This window comes from Pangasianodon hypophthalmus, chromosome 17 (assembly GCF_027358585.1).
Source record: "Pangasianodon hypophthalmus isolate fPanHyp1 chromosome 17, fPanHyp1.pri, whole genome shotgun sequence".
Taxonomy (NCBI): domain Eukaryota; kingdom Metazoa; phylum Chordata; class Actinopteri; order Siluriformes; family Pangasiidae; genus Pangasianodon; species Pangasianodon hypophthalmus.
Genome location: NC_069726.1, coordinates 23,286,492 through 23,305,773, shown reverse-complemented (window position 1 = coordinate 23,305,773; position 19,282 = coordinate 23,286,492). Strand labels below are relative to the sequence as shown.

Here is a 19,282-nt window from a genome sequence, read left to right as displayed (position 1 = left end):
AATAATAATAATAATAATAATGGTCTAGTATGATGAAGAAATTATTCCATTTACAGTAAATAGGCCTTACTTACTCTTTTATTTACTGTATTTATTTTTTAGAAATATTATAAAATGTCACACATACAGCACAAAATTATAATTTCGTTTTTTTAGAAGGACTTTTTTCATGATTAAAATATAATAATGAAAATGTGTCATGTCTAAAATTTTAAGAGCAGTTTTCTATGGAAAAGGAAAAACGTCAGCTTTTTAATTTTGAGCATTAGATTTCATAATGAGGAAAAACAGAATTTTTCGCATATACACAATGTGTGTGTGTGTGTGTGTGTGTGTGTGTGTGTGTGTGTGTGAGAGAGAGAGAGAGGGAGGAATAAATGATAGACTGAAGCTGAAGTGAGTCACCTAGCAACATTCCTTTTCCTTTTCTTTCCCAAACATTAATGTTAAAGGGCTTGTGTGTGTAATGTTTATTAAAGTAATAATAAAAAGAATTATTTCACTTGTATTAAATATCAACCTCACAGAAATGCGCGTGATGGACCACTAGACCACAAGATCTTCAGAATCTGAAGAGAAGTTCCAGTAAACTGAGAAGCCTGAATTATTACAACTGAATTATGAGACACAAAAAAAGAAAAAAGCGACTAAATAAATCATGAGCTAAAAAAGGAAAACTGGTGACGTAGAAATGCATTCAAGAGCATAAAGAAGCTTTTAACATTATTTTATTGACTCATACGTGTCTTGCTTGACATCTCACCAAAAAAAATATATTTACAAATGCATTATTTAAGCACAGAAGCACCTACAACCTAAAAAAAACAACTACAGATTATTTGAATATGCAAATTAGGAACACCCCCTGACCACACCCCTCATTCAGGAAAGGCATGTTGCATATACATGGACCAGATTTGCATAAAAAAGGCTTTGAGATTTATGACGTAATAACACATACACAAATGGATAAAACATCATGTTGTAAAGTTTTTATATACATATATACATATATATATATATATATATAACATTTTTAATATTTTTAGATATTTATATATTTTTGGGGTTGACAAAAAACTGCCATTATTTGTCTGAAATTAGTGAAAAGACCATTTTTATTTTTATTTCGGGGCAAAAAAAAACCAAAACTAATCATTATTTTAACATTTGGAGATAATAATTAACACATTCTATTAAATTAAAGGTTTTAAAGGTTTAGGCTGACGTTAATAAAACTGTCAGATGGCTAATGTCTCTGCCCGAGAAGTGAAAAGATGATCATTTCCATTTCTATTTCAGGGTTAAAACATAAACCTAATCATTACTTCAAAGTTTTTCTTGATATTAATAAATAACGAAAGCACAGCTATAGCTCAAGCTCAACTGAAGCTCGTGTTGTTTATTGTTGTAACAGGTATAAAATGCAACAGCGATCCGAACATCACGTCACGTCACGTCGCTCCTCGCCGCAGGTCACATGATCAGATTTCTCTGAGGAAAGCTGGGAAGGAAGAGAACTGAAAGCTGGAGTCCTGGAGCTGAGGTCCAGTTGTGTGCTCTGTGCTTGCAGATTTACAGTCATGATCACTCTGCCATCTCAAAACACAAAACAAAACAACACAACGCAGACAACGCGGGATTACGACCGAGTTTATAACCGAGCACAGAAGATGTTTCAAGCACAAATAAATGTCTCAGTTAGAGTGGAAGAAAGGAATTGTTGAAAACTGAAAAGTTACAAAATGTACAAAACCTTATAATATTTATTAAAAAAAAAAATCACTGGAAAAGAGAGCAGTGTTCCACACACACGTCTTTCTCCTCCCGCTCCGCTCCTGACAGTACAGCGGCTAGAGAATGTGTGTTTTTATTTATCTTTATAACAGAAGTCCTCAGTGTGCGTGTGTGTGTGTGTACATGTGAGTGTGCAAGTGCGTGTGTGTGTGTGTGTGTGAGTGCATGTGGGAGTGACTGAGTGCGTGTGTGTGAGAGTCTGTGAGAGTGCGCTTGTGAGAGTGCGAAAGAGAGAGAGTGTGTGTGTGTGTGTGTGTGTGTGTGTGTGTGTGTGGGTGTGTGTATACGAGTGTGTGTGAGTGTGAGTGCATGTACGTGAGAGTGAGTGAGTGCGTGTGTGTGAGAGTCTGCGACAGTGCATGTGTGAGAGTGCGAGAGACAGAGTGTGTGTGTGTGTATACGGGTGTGTGTGAGTGTATGTACGTGAGAGTGCATGTATGTGTGAGTGAGTGCGTGTGTGTGAGTGTCCGAGAGAGTGTGTGTGTGTGTGTGTGTGTGTGTGTGTGCGCGTGCCGGGCAGGATGAGAGGAGGTCATCTCCTGAACCTGCGGAACTGTTTGTTATAAGGCTGAGATCTCTTGTCCTTCTTCTCGGGCGGTTTGTTGTAGAGGTACGGAGACGGACCCGAGTATTCCTCATCCACGTTCTCCTCCATCATCTGCAGCTTGGCTTCGATCGCTTTAATCTTCGCACTCACACTTCACAAAGCGAGACACACACACACACACACACACACACACACACACGCAGGGACAGAGTTAACACACTACTGCAGTCCACACGCCTCAATTTCACACAAACTGAAGTCTTTAACATTTTGTGACTGAATGGACAAAAAAATATTCAAATATTTAAAAATCACAACTTCGACCTTTTCTCCTTTTCTTTCACTTAACACAAGCATCTCAACTGTTTTTTTTTCTAAACCTGAAGCAGGGAGGAAGGTTGCGTACTTTATATTCACAAACATAAATGCTGTAATTATTTTCTAATTAATTATTAAATCCAGTGAAGCTTTTAAATTTATTTATTTATTTGTTTGTTTGTTTGTTTGTATCACATACTTTGTAAACCAACCTCAAATGCTAGAAAGGCTCTAAATACATAAATAAATAAATAAATAAATAAATAAATCACTAAAAGTATACATGTTAAATGCATTTCTTTTTTTTTTCTAATATCCAGGATCACTTTACAAAATGTGCAACATGAAGTAACACAAAACAAACAAACAAACAAATAAGTATCACGAATGTAAATAATAAGTATTTCAAATGTATTTAATTATTTGTTATTTTGTGTTGCGTACTTTTCAAGACAGCACTGGATGTTAGAAAGGTGATGAACAAAAACAAAAAAAATAAACAAAAACAAGTAAATACATTTAAAATATTTAACTTTTTGTTTATTTATTTGTTTGTTTATTTCTGTTCGTGTTACATACTTCGCAAAGCAAAACTGGGCGTTACAAAGGCTCGAAAGAAGGACGGAAAAGAAAGAAAGGAAAGAAAGAAATTTATTGAAATGACTTAGTTTTGTAAAATGGGGATTTATTTATTTATTCATTTATTTATTTACTTATTTATTTATTTATTTATTTCTGTGCTGTATACATTGCAAAGCAACTTTGGGTGTTAGAAAGGCAACTTTTGTTATTAAGGGGTGTTATTAAATTAATTAAATAAATAATTATATAAATAAAGAAAGAAAGAAAGAAAGAAAGAAAATTTACTTGTTTTTCAATGTTCATTTAGATATTTGTTTGTTTGTTTGTTTGTGTTACTTGGTGTTACATTACTTTCTAAAGCAACCTTGGGTGTTAGAAAAGAAAGAAAGAAATTTAAAATACTTAGTTGTTTTTTATTTAGATTTTCTTTTTTATTTATTCCTTTCTTTGGAAAGTGTGCACAACAAACAAACAAACAAATAAATAACTTTGAAACACTTAGGTTTTTTAATACTCAATTAGAAAATAAATACAGATTTAAAGACACGAATGTAAAATTATTTGAATAAATAGTTAATATTTTGCAGAAGTGCTTACTGCATGTGTAACTTTTCCGCAGCTAATTTAATAATAATGGTAGGATTTATTCAGTGTGTAATACAGCACACTAATACAGTGATAATGCAGATTTAAGGTTTTTTTCCTTAAGCAACCAAACATTTTTCATTCTCAATGGTTTATGCCACACACACACACACACACACACACTCACACACACACACACACACACACACAGAGAGAGAGAGAGAGAGAGAGTCACACTTCGCTTGAGGAAATAATGGCGGTCGGCGATACAGTGCTAATGACATTAGAGTTAGAACACACTGCGGCCATTTATACTCTGCTGGAATGTTTTTTTGTGAAGCGGTGAGAGAAAGCTGAGCAGCAGGAAAGGGGGAAAAACAAAAAATACCTCCGTCATGGAGAGAGAAAAGGAGGAAAAGGACGAAAAGGACGAAAAGGAGGTAAAGTCGAGCGCAATTTCACAAACCTCAGAGAGGTCGGCTGCTCTTCTGCCTCGCTGCACGACGGCTCCAAGCTGGCAGGCAGGTTCTTATCTCCTCTGTAGGGTTCAAATCTCTGAAACACACAAACACACACACAAACACACACAAACACACACAAACACACACAAACACACACAAACACACACACAAACAAGGAAGATCCTAATGAGAGAGACTACTGAAGCACATCTCACAACATGAAGAAGCTCTGGATCCGAAGATGGAAATTAATTCGTAAATTATTTGCAGTTACGTCGTATCCCCTGAGTTTTTTTTTCCCCAAGTGTGTGTCAGTTGGCGTAAAACGTGAACCTTCGATCGATCGGCTTCGAATCGTCGACGAGTTACTGAGATTTTAGATACGGATTACGCCGTCAGGTTTAAATCTTTAATCAGTTTAAAGAACATTTTGTGAAACTGAGTCATTTCATATTAATGACTTAAAGGAAAGCAAATCCACTTAAGATGAATAAAGACGAATAAGACTAGCCATTCAATGAGAACAAAACTATTGGCACCCTATAAAAGGAGGTGGAGTTAGCAAGTCTATGGTAACTGATGCGCTGCAGTGGCTGAGCTGCGTTATTGGAAGATTTTGGAGGCGCTCTTTCGCTGTTTAGTCGCCATTTTCAGCTCTCTTTGCCTTTTATGGAGTTTTGTGGGTGTGGCTAAATGTTAAACAACCATATCGTGAATGTGTAATTTATAGCTGACTGTCATTCAAGTACGAAGAAAACCCACAAAACTTTTGTAAATGTTCAGTTCTTTTACACACAACTTTACTAAAAGTCTGATAAACGAGGCTAAATCCACAGGCTAGCCAGAAAAAGTAGACAAGTCCTCGTCCTGGTCTGTGAGTTCATTCCTTATTCCCATTGGTTAAGAGAAAGCCTGCGGAGAACAGGAACAAGAAACACAATTAACCATAACGCTAAACACGAAAAGCAAATTTCGCACAGCATTAAGGATTTGGAAATAATGCCTCCAAACATCACAAATGATTTTAAATCATTAACTCATCTTAGATGCTGATTCTGATTACACATTATTCAGATTTATGTATTTCGGTAAAATATGTTAACACATTCTTGCTAAATTCACATTTTTCACATCTTAATCTGAGCACAATTTGTGATGTCACTAAATAAGCTTCACAGCTTTGGACCAATCACGTGTGACATCAGAGGAAAGGTTTATCAGCTGAACATGCGTGCTAAGTTTAAGTTAGTTAGCTGACATAGCTAATGTTAATGTTGAATAGATGTTGGTTGTCATGGTAACGTTAGATATTGACAGGTTAGCCTGATGTTATATAAATGACTGGAAAAAATGACAAATTGAAACTGAAACTAAAATCTACTCATGTTGATCTGTGAATATTTTTGCATAATTTTGCATATTTATGTATAATCGTAAACTCTCTCGTGTTTAATTCACTTAAAGCTGCAGAAATGCTTCAAGCCATTTGAATAGTTTCTTGGGCATTAAAAAAGCATCAAAGCATATTACAGTGGATAGATTATTTTTCTGGGTTAAAATGACAATTTTACATTCTCGTACCTTTGAAAAATCAAACATTACTGACTGATTTATTACTGTGGTTTTGTATAAGAAGTCATTTTAGTGTGAATGTATTATCCCAGGTCTCACTGGGCCACTCGGTTATAAACAAAAATGACTCTCTGAGAGATTAATTATTTGGATTGATCAAACAATAGAAATAGGATTCTTCAATCCAACTTAAGATAAATGTTCCCTTATAGCTATTTACGCCAAAGCAGCTGGTTTCCTGCAGCTACTCATCAAACCTACGAGACTGACAAAGAATCCCGTGCCCGTCCCATGTGTAAATAATTATCCAAACTAAACAGCGCATCTCTGATGGCTTCAATATGGCGCTGTACATTTTCCTGTAACATCACTCCACATGTATGTCTAACGAGGTGCTTTCAGCTCAGACGGAGTTAGTCTTTGGAAAAGGAAAAAAAAAAAAAAAGCCGATGACATGTCTATGGAAATGCTCGAGACTGAGCCGATCTTTAAAGCCAAAAAGTACACTTTAAAGAAACTTTCGGAAAAATTAAGCGTACACGATGTTCCTATTACGCTGAATGTAGCTGATTTGGTATCCCCTGTTTGCGTATTTAGTTTCTGAAGCTACGAAGCTAACAAGTAACAGAAGCCAAAGATCTTTTTGACTTAAATAAATCGGTTTGTAATACAGTGAAGCTGAATTTATAGATCATCATCTGCATTACTTCCAGATTTCTGGGTCACTTCCAGACTCTAGGGGGCGTGGCCTCAGGACAGAACAATAACAATCTGCGTATTAGAAGTGCGACACTTACTGTGCTTAAGCTACAAAACAGGAAACAAAATGGACGCTTCAATGAAATAATGTCCTTTGTAGCTACAAGCTATCCAGCTAACATTAGCGATCATGAGCTTATGATGTATTTACCTTCTCAAAATAGTCAATTATATAATTAACCAACTCATGTGTCTATAAACTCATTTAAAGTAGTAAAGTCACATGTTATTTACTGCTGACAGTGTGAGCGGCCATTGCCATGACGTCATGTGAAGAACTTGGGATTAAAGACACTTTTCCAACTTTCCGAAATAGGAATTCCAAGTTGAGGGGCGGTTTTTCCTAGTCAGAGGTTGGAAAGTCTGAATTACGAGCTTTCCCTGAACGCGGCATTAAAAAAAAAGTGAGCTGGCTTTCCAAGATGGCCGCCCCACATTAAAATTTTCTTTGTGTTTACAGATTACAGTAAATCCCACTGGCTATAGTTCAGATTTTTTCCGATCCAAAAGAATAAATTGTGATGGTGAATTCCGAAGAAATTGTTTATATGCGTCCAAGCATTATATACGAGCCCGTGCACGTTATTTATAATCTGATCTAAAGTTACAAAATGCAGAAATGCAAAGAGAGAGTGGGGTTTGGCATCACTGTTTCCACAACAACAAAAAATGCATGAGTCAAATCAGAGCTTTCAGCAGTTTAATGAGGTTGTTCGTGTTTTTAACAGGTTATAAAACATCATTCAAAAGTTGTTACTGAACAGAAGGAGAGAAGATAAAAATGCCTTCATCTTCTAATAAAGGCGTTAACGGTCTATTGAATATGAAATGCTGACCAATTAGTTGGTCATCGCTTATATACCTTGTACCTCCAACCTCACTTTATTTGTAAATCGACTAAAACACTTCAACATGAACGTTTTTTTAAAAAATTTTTTAATATTTTTTATTTTCATCAGGGGCGCATTCACATAAACGCACATGTGCAGAATGTGTACGCAAATTCCGCTTGTGAAAATAATGGGACGCAGAGATTTACACGGGTGTTACTCTTCCATTTAACAGATTATTAAAATAGCATTATCCGTCTCGTTCGATTAAACAGAAGTGAATTGGCCTTGAATGGTTTTGCTCTACTCCAACTGAGGTGTATATGTAAATGTTTTTAATTTACAATTGAGCCATCGGTCAGATTATTAATGGATTATTAAAAATAAATCCAATGCATTGCGTTCTGCTACAGAGACGAAGCGGTCTGTCGTTGCCTTGTGTTTTAAAAGGCAGACAGAAACACACAGGCCACCTGAACGTGCAGTTTGGCGCAGTCCAGGAGTCAGGAGTGTGCTCTGCAGTGCAGGGTGGAGCAGCTCAGCTCAGCTCAGGCTCCTGCTTGTTGTTGTCAACAGCTCTGCTCTGATGACCTTGACCCCAGCCTGGTGTCCCATTCCCCTCTGACGGGGAGCGACCGGGACTGGAGGGGACGGGGTGAAGGGGGGAGCGTCATTCTCGACCATACAGGATTTCCTCTCTCTCAGAGGCAGCTGCCTATTGTTATAGACCAGCTTCTCTGGACGAGTCCTTCAGCCGTCCTCAACACTGCTTCTGTCTCACTGAGCGGCTACCGGAAAATTCCAACACGGAGCTCTGACCCACTTCGGTTCTGCCCATGCACCTTAACTACAGACGGCACAATACCACTTTTACCTCTATTACTGATACCGAAACCTTGAGAATGAGTCAATATCAATGCCCATGTTTTACCTCTCATACTGAAACCTTGAGTCTGAGTCGATATCGATGCCCATGTGGTATTTAAAATAAATAAATAAAAACTCCTAGGCTTTAAAATGCAACACTTCCCTTCAAAAATACAGGAAAAAATATCTAGCTATAAACATGACTTACACAAAAACCCAGCTTTTTAAAACTCAGTTCTCATACAAAAACTTATAAAGAAATCTAAAGAACAAATAAAATAAAATTAATCAAAAAAAAAAAAAAATACAATCAAGTCTCTTTATATTTAAACATTTTCCATTCCAAATTTCCAAAAATGTGAAATATTTCCACACAGCTGATATGAGAGCAACTTCTAGCATTCGCTTTGCTGAATAGCTCACTGTTTTTTGTTGTCATCATTAAGCCATGAGGCTACTGCTGTTACTGTGTGATCTACTTTAACCAGCTTTATGTTACTCAGCTTCAGCAATTCTGTTATTTCAGGCTGGATTTGCTACAGGATCAGATCAGTCTTTTTCTTCTCCAATATCCGATCTTGGTTATCACATTGAGGTCATCTCTAATGAACTAATCATGTAGGGTTTAGAGTTTACAGTTTGGGTTTGAAGTTTAGATTTAGAGTTTGGGATTACATTCAGAGTTTGGGTTTAGAGTTTGGGTTTAGAGTTTAGGTTTAGAGGCTGGGTTTAGAGTTTGGGTTTAGAGTTTGGGTTTAGAGGCTGGGTTTAGAGTTTAGGTTTAGAGGCTGGGTTTAGAGGCTGGGTTTAGAGGCTGGGTTTAGAGGCTGGGTTTAGAGGCTGGGTTTAGAGGCTGGGTTTAGATTTAGAGGCTGGGTTTAGATTTAGAGGCTGGGTTTAGATTTAGAGGCTGGGTTTGGGTTTAGAGGCTGGGTTTAGAGGCTGGGTTTAGAGTTTTGAGTTTGGGTTTAGAGTTTAGAGGCTGGGTTTAGAGGCTGGGTTTAGAGGCTGGGTTTAGAGGCTGGGTTTAGAGGCTGGGTTTAGAGTTTACCGTTTGGGTTTAGAGTTTAGATTTAGAGTTTAGATTTAGATTTAGAGTTTAGATTTAGAGTTTAGATTTAGAGTTTAGATTTAGAGTTTAGATTTAGAGTTTAGATTTAGAGTGTGGGTTCAGAGTTTGGGTTTAAAGACTCACCTTTACCTGTGCGTGGGCCCAACGCACCACCAGTTTCTTGGACAACGCCAGCTTTCCATTGAGACACTGGATGGCCCGTTCAGCCTCCTGAATATGGAGAAGAATCTCAGTTATGAAACTGAAAGCACACAGCGTTCCATAATGCACAGAGCCGTCCGAACAGTTCTGAGACACACACTCCAACAGGGAATTTACCGGGACATGATACTGCCATGAAGCTCTTTTTATTTTTAAGAGCACTTTCACGTGTACAGTATTAAATCACTTTAAATTAAACAATGCTACTTTATTTATTTAATGTGTTTTTAAAGACAGTACACATTAATCAACATCAGTATTAATCACATCATGATCCCTATTTCATCAGGAATCATTTAACACACATCAGAACTAAAAATTAAAGACCGTTTGAAGATTTCCAAATCTATCTCTTCCCTCAGCGCCTGCTTAGTAACAACACAAAGCAGCAATAATGGTGGTGACGGATCACTGGGGCCCCAAGACGCTTGTTGAGCATGTGTGTGTGTGTGTGTGTGTGTGTGTGTGTCTACACAATGCATTTAAATGCTTCTCCAGCTACACCTCTCTTGGGAATCACGGCTGATAGACAGATGAAAGAATTTAATTTTTGTTTAGAATGATTTTATTTCTTTACTGCTAATTGTCAGCGATATCAGCACTTTCTATCAAAGTCCTTCAACCAATAATCACTGTAACAATAATCCAAAAAAAATCAGCCATCAGCCATCAGACATCGCATGCACATACTGTGCTCAGTTAGCAAACGTAATCTTTTAGAAGTGTTATAGCTCTTACATAAATAATCAAACAGGTTAATACCAGAATTTGCATCAAACATGGACACTTCTGAATTAGACATGTGCGAGAAACCTCTTTAGTGTGGAAGTTGACGAAGCAGTATCCTCTCGGCTGACCCTCCAGCGGTCCGGACTTGTGGAACAGGAAATCAAACTGCTTCACTTTTCCGAATTTCTCCAGGAGCTTCACCAGATGATATCTGAAAAACGACAAATTCACCGTGAAATCCACCGCCAAGGCGTGGAATAAAACACGCTGAGTCGCACCGTTATAGTAAAATAATCAACAACAGGGTGGAGTGATGAAGCAGAGTTACTGTTACCAAGTTGATTATTTTCCTATAACAGCAAGGCCTGAAGTGTTTTACTCCTCTTATACAACAGCAATTTGCCAACGATTACAATTTTACTTATTAAAGAATGACACATGGTACTTTTTATCCATTTTTAGTCACATTTTATCTTATGGAACGTCTAAGAAACATATTAATGAGAAATATTCTTTCCCTCACCAGCCTCTCATTCCTCTTTTGTAGTCAATAAGAAAGAAAAAAAAAAAAAACATGTTACCTAGAAACTGCAAAATGGCAGCTTTATCTCTGACCGTTACAAAGCGCTGACACTGGAGACTCCTTCCACTCCTTCCATAAATGTTGGAATCAATTACAATGTTTCACCTTACAGAAAACTTCACCATATCACAAGTTCCTGCGAATGAGCTGTTACTATAGAAACAACGTATAAAACTGAGTGCTAGTGTCCGAGCTGCTGTTATAGAAAATTAATCAACAACTTCTGACCAATCGGGATCCAGAATTCAGACAGCTAACAGTATAGGCAACAGGCGAGTGTTTGTTAACCCGTTAGAGCCCATAAATCGCTCTGTTTACATATCTGCGAGCGCTTGCATGTGAAAAGAGCAATAAAAAGCCCGACACTGATCCGTGGTATGACATCACACTCCCCCACAGATGGGCTTGATTAGAATGACAGGTCACTTTACACCTTTTTAGCTGTCGTAAATCTTTTATTCACACAATACAGAGGATACAGCAAGAGGACAATGAAAATATCCAAAAGAGGAAGTCTGAATTCCCTCCAGAGCTCAATTGAGAACAAACATCTATGACTGTGTGCAGATTCAAACCCCCAGAACACTGACTGACACGCTGACAGCCAATCAGAGAAGAGAGATATCATCAACGTCCCGCCTCCAGCTCCATTTCTGCCATGAACAAGCGCAATAGATTACGGTCACTTCAACAATCCTTAAAGCCATTAACACCAGGAATGACTTGTCCATGCCCATGCTGTGAGCTGTACACCACCCGAGGATGTGTGACTTTCCTCACACGCCTCCAAGAAAGAAAAGAACAACATGCGAGAGCGGATTTGGCCTGCGCACATCTGTACTGTACTCTACAGCTGTAAGGAGTGATACAGCTCCAGGAGTCGTGACGATGCCAAAAATATCCACTAACATTAATGTACATCACTCTGGAAAATTAAATAATAATGACGCTAAGAATTAAATAATTAAACAAAGCCTAATTTAATAAAGCAAAAAGATCTACACAAAGACAAAAATACTTACTATTACTTACAATCACGTACTATTTATTTGTGGATCTTTCTTACTCTTAAAGGTTTCATGTAGAAGCCTACAACAGATACGAGGTTCTCTATCAGAAACCCTTTCAGGAGGATAAGAATAAAAGCTGCACGATACAGAAGAAAAATGTGATCAGCGATACCTTGATAAATAATGTGATATGCGGTACGATAATGCAATAAGTGCGTAAGATCAATTTAAATTATATTTACATATACATTTATATATTTAAAAACTGAAAATGACATAAATAACATACATGTTTCATGTTCTTTTGAGGAAAAGAAAGCGTCCTCTCAGCCATCTGCATCGAGCCTAAAACTTTGACTTTTCATAAGTATTGAAATCAATCAGTTATCACAAGCCCTTGCAATATGCATATTGTGATATTTTGATAATTTTGATATATTGTGCAGCCCTACTAGGAACCCTTAATCCTCCAATGAACCCTTAGAAGAACCTTTTTTTTTTTCTAAGAGTGTACCAAGTACCAAGAGCTAAATGTTAAACTCCTGACATGTTCTAGATATTAGGAAGAAAATAATGAGCAAGAATTTCTCAGTTATTACAAACACTCTTAGGAAAAAAAATGTTTAAAAGGTTCTTCAAGGGTTCATTAAGTGGATAGTTAAAGGCTCTCCAAAAAACTAAAAAAATAAAAATAAATAAATGGTTCTACTTGGAACCCTCACTGATCGGAAAACACTTTGCTGTCAGGTTCTCCAGAGGGATCAACCAAAGAACCCTTAAGAAGTCTTAACTTTATTAAGGGTCCACATTTCATATCACATAAATAAAGTAAGAAAAATCTATGCAAAATAAAAATTAGCATGATTGCTGCTGCTGATAAATCAGTTTAAGGGAAACAGAGAAAACTCCCCAGTGTACATGCGCTATTAAAACATAAAGACTGTGGAACAAGCTGATTATTTCAACAAGAGGGAGTGTTTTCTGTTGTTTAAGCATCATCCTCATTATTATTAAATAAAATAGTTGGGACAAAATCAAGTAAAAGGAAGTTTTTTCTTAGCTGTAATTTATCAGTCGTGTGTACTGGCTTGTACACATTTCACTTTTAATAATTTACCACTTTGGAAAAGTGAAGAGTTTGTGCTAAATTATTGCGAACACTACAGCAACACCACGTCGCTTGTATCCGGGTTATTTGCGCGTAAACAACCCGAGCAGTCTGGGAACGGCGGTTCTCGGGCCGAGCTGGGGACCTGGTTGGGGGTCTGCCGTATTGTTGTGGTCGGCTCAGGGGTTATTTTTAATCCTGGGCCAGAATCGGGGTCCTGGCCACTGTCTTAATGTCTTCCCCTCCTCTCCCAGGAGCTTTATCCCCGAGGAGCATTTCGCACTTTCCCAGACTCCACCCACTCGACCCTGGCCACCAGATCTTCCTGATTGAGAAAGGGATCGAGGCGTGATGCATAGGGGACGACCCGTGGCTTTTAGCAGACCACAATGCACCTCTCCAGGGGGCAATAAACGGAGCGGCTGGGAGGAAAAAGAAGCAGGGTCTGGACTCAGGGCTCGTTCTCTGACAGCACAAACCAGAGCCAAGCGAGAGCTCGGTGTCAGCCAATGGAACGAGAGCACTGCCTTCTTTTTCCTCCACCCACCTCTCATACTGAGGTTTCAGGGGATCTGAGTGCGAAAGGCAGGAAGATGTAAACGGAAAAATCAGAAAACAACACGGCAGTGTTTTCCAGTTAAACAACAGGCGTATTATACAGATATACATCTGTGTGTTCTGATGAGCTGAGCACATGGCAGGAGGTCGCTTTCTCCTCCTCACGTCTCTGGAACTTCACTGGAACTGGATTTGTGTACACTTCATCTGCTTACTTTATAGAGGATGAAGAGTGTAAACACCACAAACAGCCTGTAAGGGTGTAAACCTCAGGCTTCCACATGACACCATGCGAATTCTGTATCCTCTCTTCAGAGTCAGTAGTGAATTCATGAATGATACAGAGCTGCAGAAGGACTTTTCTAAATATCAGCATTACAGGCAAATCACCTTGCTCGCCTGTTAAATTATTTATACATCACTTCTAAAGAAGAATTATTTTTTTACACGCCAGTTATGCGTCAGTTTATAATCACTCAATTACAAATAATGCATCAGTTCAAATCATGTGATCGTTGCACCTCTAATCACGATAATTGTGAAATATTTGCATAAGTGTTTGTTTTGGAGGATTTGCTTAATCTAGAACTGCTCCAAATATATCCAAGGACAAAAAGTGGTTCGGTTCTGTTTGAGGCAAGAATGGACGAGGGCTAGTGGCATCATTTCATCACCATGACAACAACCCAATCATTTTTTTATAAAGTGGACTCTAGTATAAGTGAAAATGCTTCTATTTTGCATTGTTTTCTAATTTTCTGCACATTTTTTGCCCTCCATTATAAATTATACCATCAGCAATGAGTGAAAAGTAGAAACCTTGAAATATTTACACAAATTTCAGAATTTAGTATTTGGCATGTCTCCAGTTCACTTTAAAGATGTACACATGTATATATCTGTTTAAAGAACACATGCTTCAATCCCAGAGATAAGACTTGAAGAAAATCTGATCTTTTGTCCATAGTGATCTAGTGCAGGATTTTTAAATGCTGAATATTCAAGATATTGAACTTTTCTTTTCATTGTTTATAATTTTCTGAAATTGTACCATTTTCTGCAGATGGTCAGTGTGGTCTCAGACTTGTGGACCCGAGTGCATTTACATGACTGGCATTAAAAATAACTGCGCAGGAGGTTTGAAAGATTTCGACAAAAAATTTCCACAATAAATCACTAGCATGAGGAAGAAACAACATTTGCACTGGCAGCTGCAGTGAGCTAAACAGGAGCTGCATTATTAACGCTAGCGTTACCAAAGTTTCTGAAAAGGTTCTTCAAACATCTTAGACAGTTTATAAAAAGATATCTTTGTGCTGTGATAGGATCCGACTTTAGAAATGTAACTCGGTCAAGCCAGATGATTACTTCTGCGCTGTTGATTAGTAACCTGCCACAGACGCTTAATGCTCCTGGAGGGAAAGTAGCAGCGATAATGAAGGAGCTCATGGACTTTCTCACACTCCACTGCATCCTCAGGTCAGCGATGTCACAACGTCAAGTTTAAATAAATCTCAAGTTCAAGTGCAAACACAAAGTGTTAAGGCAACTCGTGGAAAGTCTGTGTGTTGCCCGTTTTCTTTTCTTTTTTCTTCTCCCTCCTGAGCGGTGAATTTCTGTGAGCTGCCAGGCGGTGATGTGATGTAGGGCAGAGAGAGAGAGAGAGAGAGAGAGAGAGAGAGAGAGAGAGGTGGTGAAGTGGAAAGTGTGTGAACATGTCATTCAGTGTGAGTGTGACTCGTCACTCTGCCCTGACGCTGACCTTCTACTTCACCGCATCGGAGCTCCACAAACTGCTCCACAAACTGCTCCACTTCTCCAATCCAATGTGCGCGTGATCCGAGTGTGTGTGAGTGAAATTAAAGTATGATATGTAATGGTGTTATAGCAAACAAATGCTGTCTGTGTGTGCTCCACATCATTCTTAATTCTGCTTATTCTTATAAGTCGGATAGTTTCGGTTCTCGACTCTGATTGGCTGAGCTGTGCTCGAAGCTGCTGTAAAATCTTCAACATACACAAACACACACTTACACACCTCTGAAGCATCACAACAATCCAGTTATGTATGAATTCACTAGGTTTTAAACCAATAAAACCATTACTAGTAAATAAAGATGGTAGCGATCTGATTTCGAGCTGACACCCAGAATACAGTGGATCAGACATCAGAGAAAACACACCGGACACCAGATCCGGAAATCCGATTAGGAAAAGAAATTAATTTTTGGAACTGGGAATGTTTTCTTTTATTAGGATAGAATTTATTATATTTATACTTTGCACTTTATTATACCTACAGTGTGAGTGATTTTTGTGTAAATGTGTTTAACTGTTCAAATATTTTTTAAAAGTTTAGTAGTTTTTACAGAAAAACAATATCAGAAGGATGTTGGTATCAGCTGATACTCAAGGTTTCAGGAAAAGAAAGTGTGGAATCGTGTCGAATCTACAATCAGGCCATTGTTCTGTCCATGGAGCACTCTAGTCTTTGTCCACTTAGCAACCAGAGCTTGCTGTTAGCAGACTACACTGTGCAGCAGAAGTCAATACTATTAATAATAAATTTAATTATTTATCGAATGCTGGCTGGATTTTATCATCATATTGTTTGTCTGAATTTTATAAAAGACACTCGTTAATAAGGTGTGTGTTACAGTGACTTTCTCACAAGTCAAGATTTTATTATTATTAATAACACAATAATAATGATAATAAGATTCAGTGTATCATGTCTAACACTCCAGGTAGCTGTACACACACACACACACACACACACACACACACACACACACACACACACTCTCTCTCTCTCTCTCTCTCTCTCTCTACTTTCTAAAGTTTGAGATGAATTTCGACTATACACGATATAGAAGTTTCCTAATAAACTGACAACAAAACAAGGGGGGAAAAAACCTAAAAGGCTGCTGATATTTTTATTTAATGCCTAGAAAATGTTTTATATATATATATATATATATATATATATATATATATATATATATATATATATATATATATTAATTTTTTTAAATATTATTTAAAAAAAACAACGAACACTACGAAGGAAAAATCTGAAAAAAAAGCTGTAAAAAATATTACCATCAAATCACTCCTTCCAACTCAAGTTTGTTTAGTTATTAAAAGAATTTTTTAAAAAATAAAACAATATGATATATTATTAATAAACCAACTCATGTACATACTACTGATATTAAACCATCATATTGCACACACTGTACATTGATCTTATATTCAATTTATCTATTTATATCTATTTTATTTATAACTTCCGAATCTGATCGACTATCCACACTGTTACAGCAAAATACCCACATACCGATTATTGTGTAAATAATAAACGTGTTGTGCAGAAGGAATATTTATTTCAGGGCCACATTTCTTCCTCATCAGCGCATTAGCGAATACGTATGCATGTATTTAGATGTTTATTTTGGAAATCTTTGGTGGATAGGTTTTCTTTCTCAGGATTAGCACGGCATCTTCTCTCAGGCTCTATCCATCATCCTGACGCAGAGATACACGAGCTACAAGATTTGGAAACTTCAGAGAAGAAAAAAAAAAAGAGAGCGCATTAGCTGGGCGCTGACGTCACACTGCTGGATTTTCACCGCGAAGTGGATCCTGATACAACAAACAGTGCGGCCATGTGAACTAATTAATCTTCCCCCAGCACCAGCCCGTGGGCATCCAGGCTGTTTCCAATCCAGCAGGTTATTTAAGAGAAACAGCAGATGGAGGGGACGGAGGGGGAAGGAAACGCCTGTCTAGACACCAGCCTGAGTGAGCTGTACATTTTCCAGCAGCTCTCTCTCTCTCTCTCTCTCTCTCTCTCTCTCTGTGTGTGCAGGTTGACAAGGTAAACATGCCAGGTGAGTAGGAAAGCTCGGCCGAGCGAACAAGCAGGTCTCCACGGCTCTTTTCTCACACACCCCTGTGGTCATCTGCTCAGTCTCCAGCCCCTCTCTCTCTCTCTCTCTCTCTCTCTCTCTCTCTCTCTCTCTCTCTCTCTCACACACACACACACACACACACACACACACACACACACACACACACACGGCTAATCCATCATCTGAACAGGTCAGGACCGTACCGTGGCCTCCAGGTACTCACTCTGTGATTTTGGGGTCGATGTTGCCGATCCACAGGCGGTGGCCTTCCTGCGCCGAGCCGCTCGAAAGGATGGAGGCGTTCTCCACCGTCTCCACAGCCGACTGCATTGGACTCCTAAAGACAGAGCAGTTGGACATTACGTGAGGAATAAAACACCGCGTGCTGTGCTGTAATAGCAAAACAATCAGTGATGAGGTGATATGATGAATGATGAAGCTGTCACTGTTTCCATGACTACGGTGATTATTTTCCTATAATAACAACGCAACGCGGAGTGTTTTATTCCTGTATTTATTACAGAATAGCATCATACTTTTTTTTTAATCCATTTATAGCTACATTTCAAGCTGTGGAGCGTCCACGAAACCAGTTCCTGTTCTCACTTACGCAGCTATAAACAGTCGTTCACTCACCAGCCTCTTTTTTTCTCTCTCTCAAAGTTTCTCAGAAACGAGAAACCGCAACCTCCTCTGTCCTGAAGATGTCTGTAAAGTTACAGCTTTCCCTCTGACACTGGAGACTCCTTCCATAAATGTTAAACAAACGTCTCCTTAGTTTAAGAAAACTCCAGCACATCCGTTTATGCGGAGTCCCAATGAAGTCCCTGTGATTGAGCTGTTGCTATAGAAACGATACCGTATTAATAGAAACGTGCACCACTGTCAGAGCTGCTGTTAGAGAAAACTAATCAACACCTTCCGACCAATCAGAATCCAGAATCTGTGATAATCATCTACACGATACGTCTCTTTTCTCCAAAGTAAACATGTTCCAATCCCACTTCTTTCCAGTTTAGATACCACATCAGTGTCAGAGCTCTGAATAAAATCCCTGGATCAGAGCCATTATTTCAGGCCAGTGCAGGATTCTTTCATCCCAAACTCCAAATAAAACTCCTCTCTTTATCAGTTTTCTCATTAATAACCTCAAAAAATCTTCAGGAAACAAGATTTATACTGGAATGTTTCTTTTTTTTTGTTTTGTAATGAGAATAAAACTCAGGACTAATTAGTGCTCTTGTGCTTAACACTAAATATTTGGAATAAATGAATTATAATTCGAGTTTTAACACATTTTACATTCATTTCCATCTTTCATTGTTTCAGTAAACAGCTGCTGACGTTTCCATGACAACCTTAAATGTAATACAATACAAATCATTCACATATTACTACATAATACAATAGCTAACTTAGCTAACTACAATCGCCAATCAAGAACATTTCGTGCTTTAAATCTAACTAATACTTAATATCCGACGATAAAGAGTTAAATACCATTTAACAAACAACTGATAGATAACGTCACACTACGCTAAGATGTTTATTTTCCATGCTTAGCTAGTTAGCTCGCTAACGCTAGCTAGATTAGCGTGTCGTTTTTCTTTAAAGAAATTGCTTTTTACTTACCGTACTGTTAAAGCTCGCGACTAAAAGCAAGAACCAGAGTCGCGATGATTAGAAATGGTTTAAAAACAAACCATGTCGTAACTTATATCACTAAGTTTCTTTCTAGGAGCTGTTATTTAGCTTCTGTGCTAGCAATACTAGCAAGACATCAAGAAAC

The 19,282-nt window shown here is 38.0% G+C and overlaps 1 protein-coding gene across 1 annotated transcript; it reads right to left on the bottom strand.

Moving 5' to 3' along the window:
* Positions 1-711: 711 nt before the first annotated feature.
* On the bottom strand, positions 712-19,281 carry rbm18 (RNA binding motif protein 18). Its single transcript, XM_026942706.3, has 6 exons — positions 19,126-19,281; positions 17,717-17,830; positions 10,405-10,531; positions 9,520-9,600; positions 4,296-4,384; positions 712-2,495 (listed from the first exon to the last, which is right to left on the bottom strand). The coding sequence occupies exons 2-6, from the start codon at positions 17,821-17,823 to the stop codon at positions 2,330-2,332; spliced, it is 570 nt and encodes a 189-aa protein (XP_026798507.3). The 5' UTR covers positions 17,824-17,830; positions 19,126-19,281; the 3' UTR covers positions 712-2,329.
* Position 19,282: the final 1 nt, after the last annotated feature.

Excerpts from the sequence above, each read along its gene's own strand:
- rbm18 (XM_026942706.3), bottom strand. The coding sequence starts at position 17,823 with ATGCAGTCGGCTGTGGAGACGGTGGAGAACGCCTCCATCCTTTCGAGC. Across the intron at positions 9,601-10,404 it reads TCAACTTCCACACTAAAGAG|GAGGCTGAACGGGCCATCCA; the intron begins GTTTCTCGCACA and ends CTCCATATTCAG. Across the intron at positions 2,496-4,295 it reads GAGCAGCCGACCTCTCTGAG|TGTGAGTGCGAAGATTAAAG; the intron begins GTTTGTGAAATT and ends CGCTTTGTGAAG.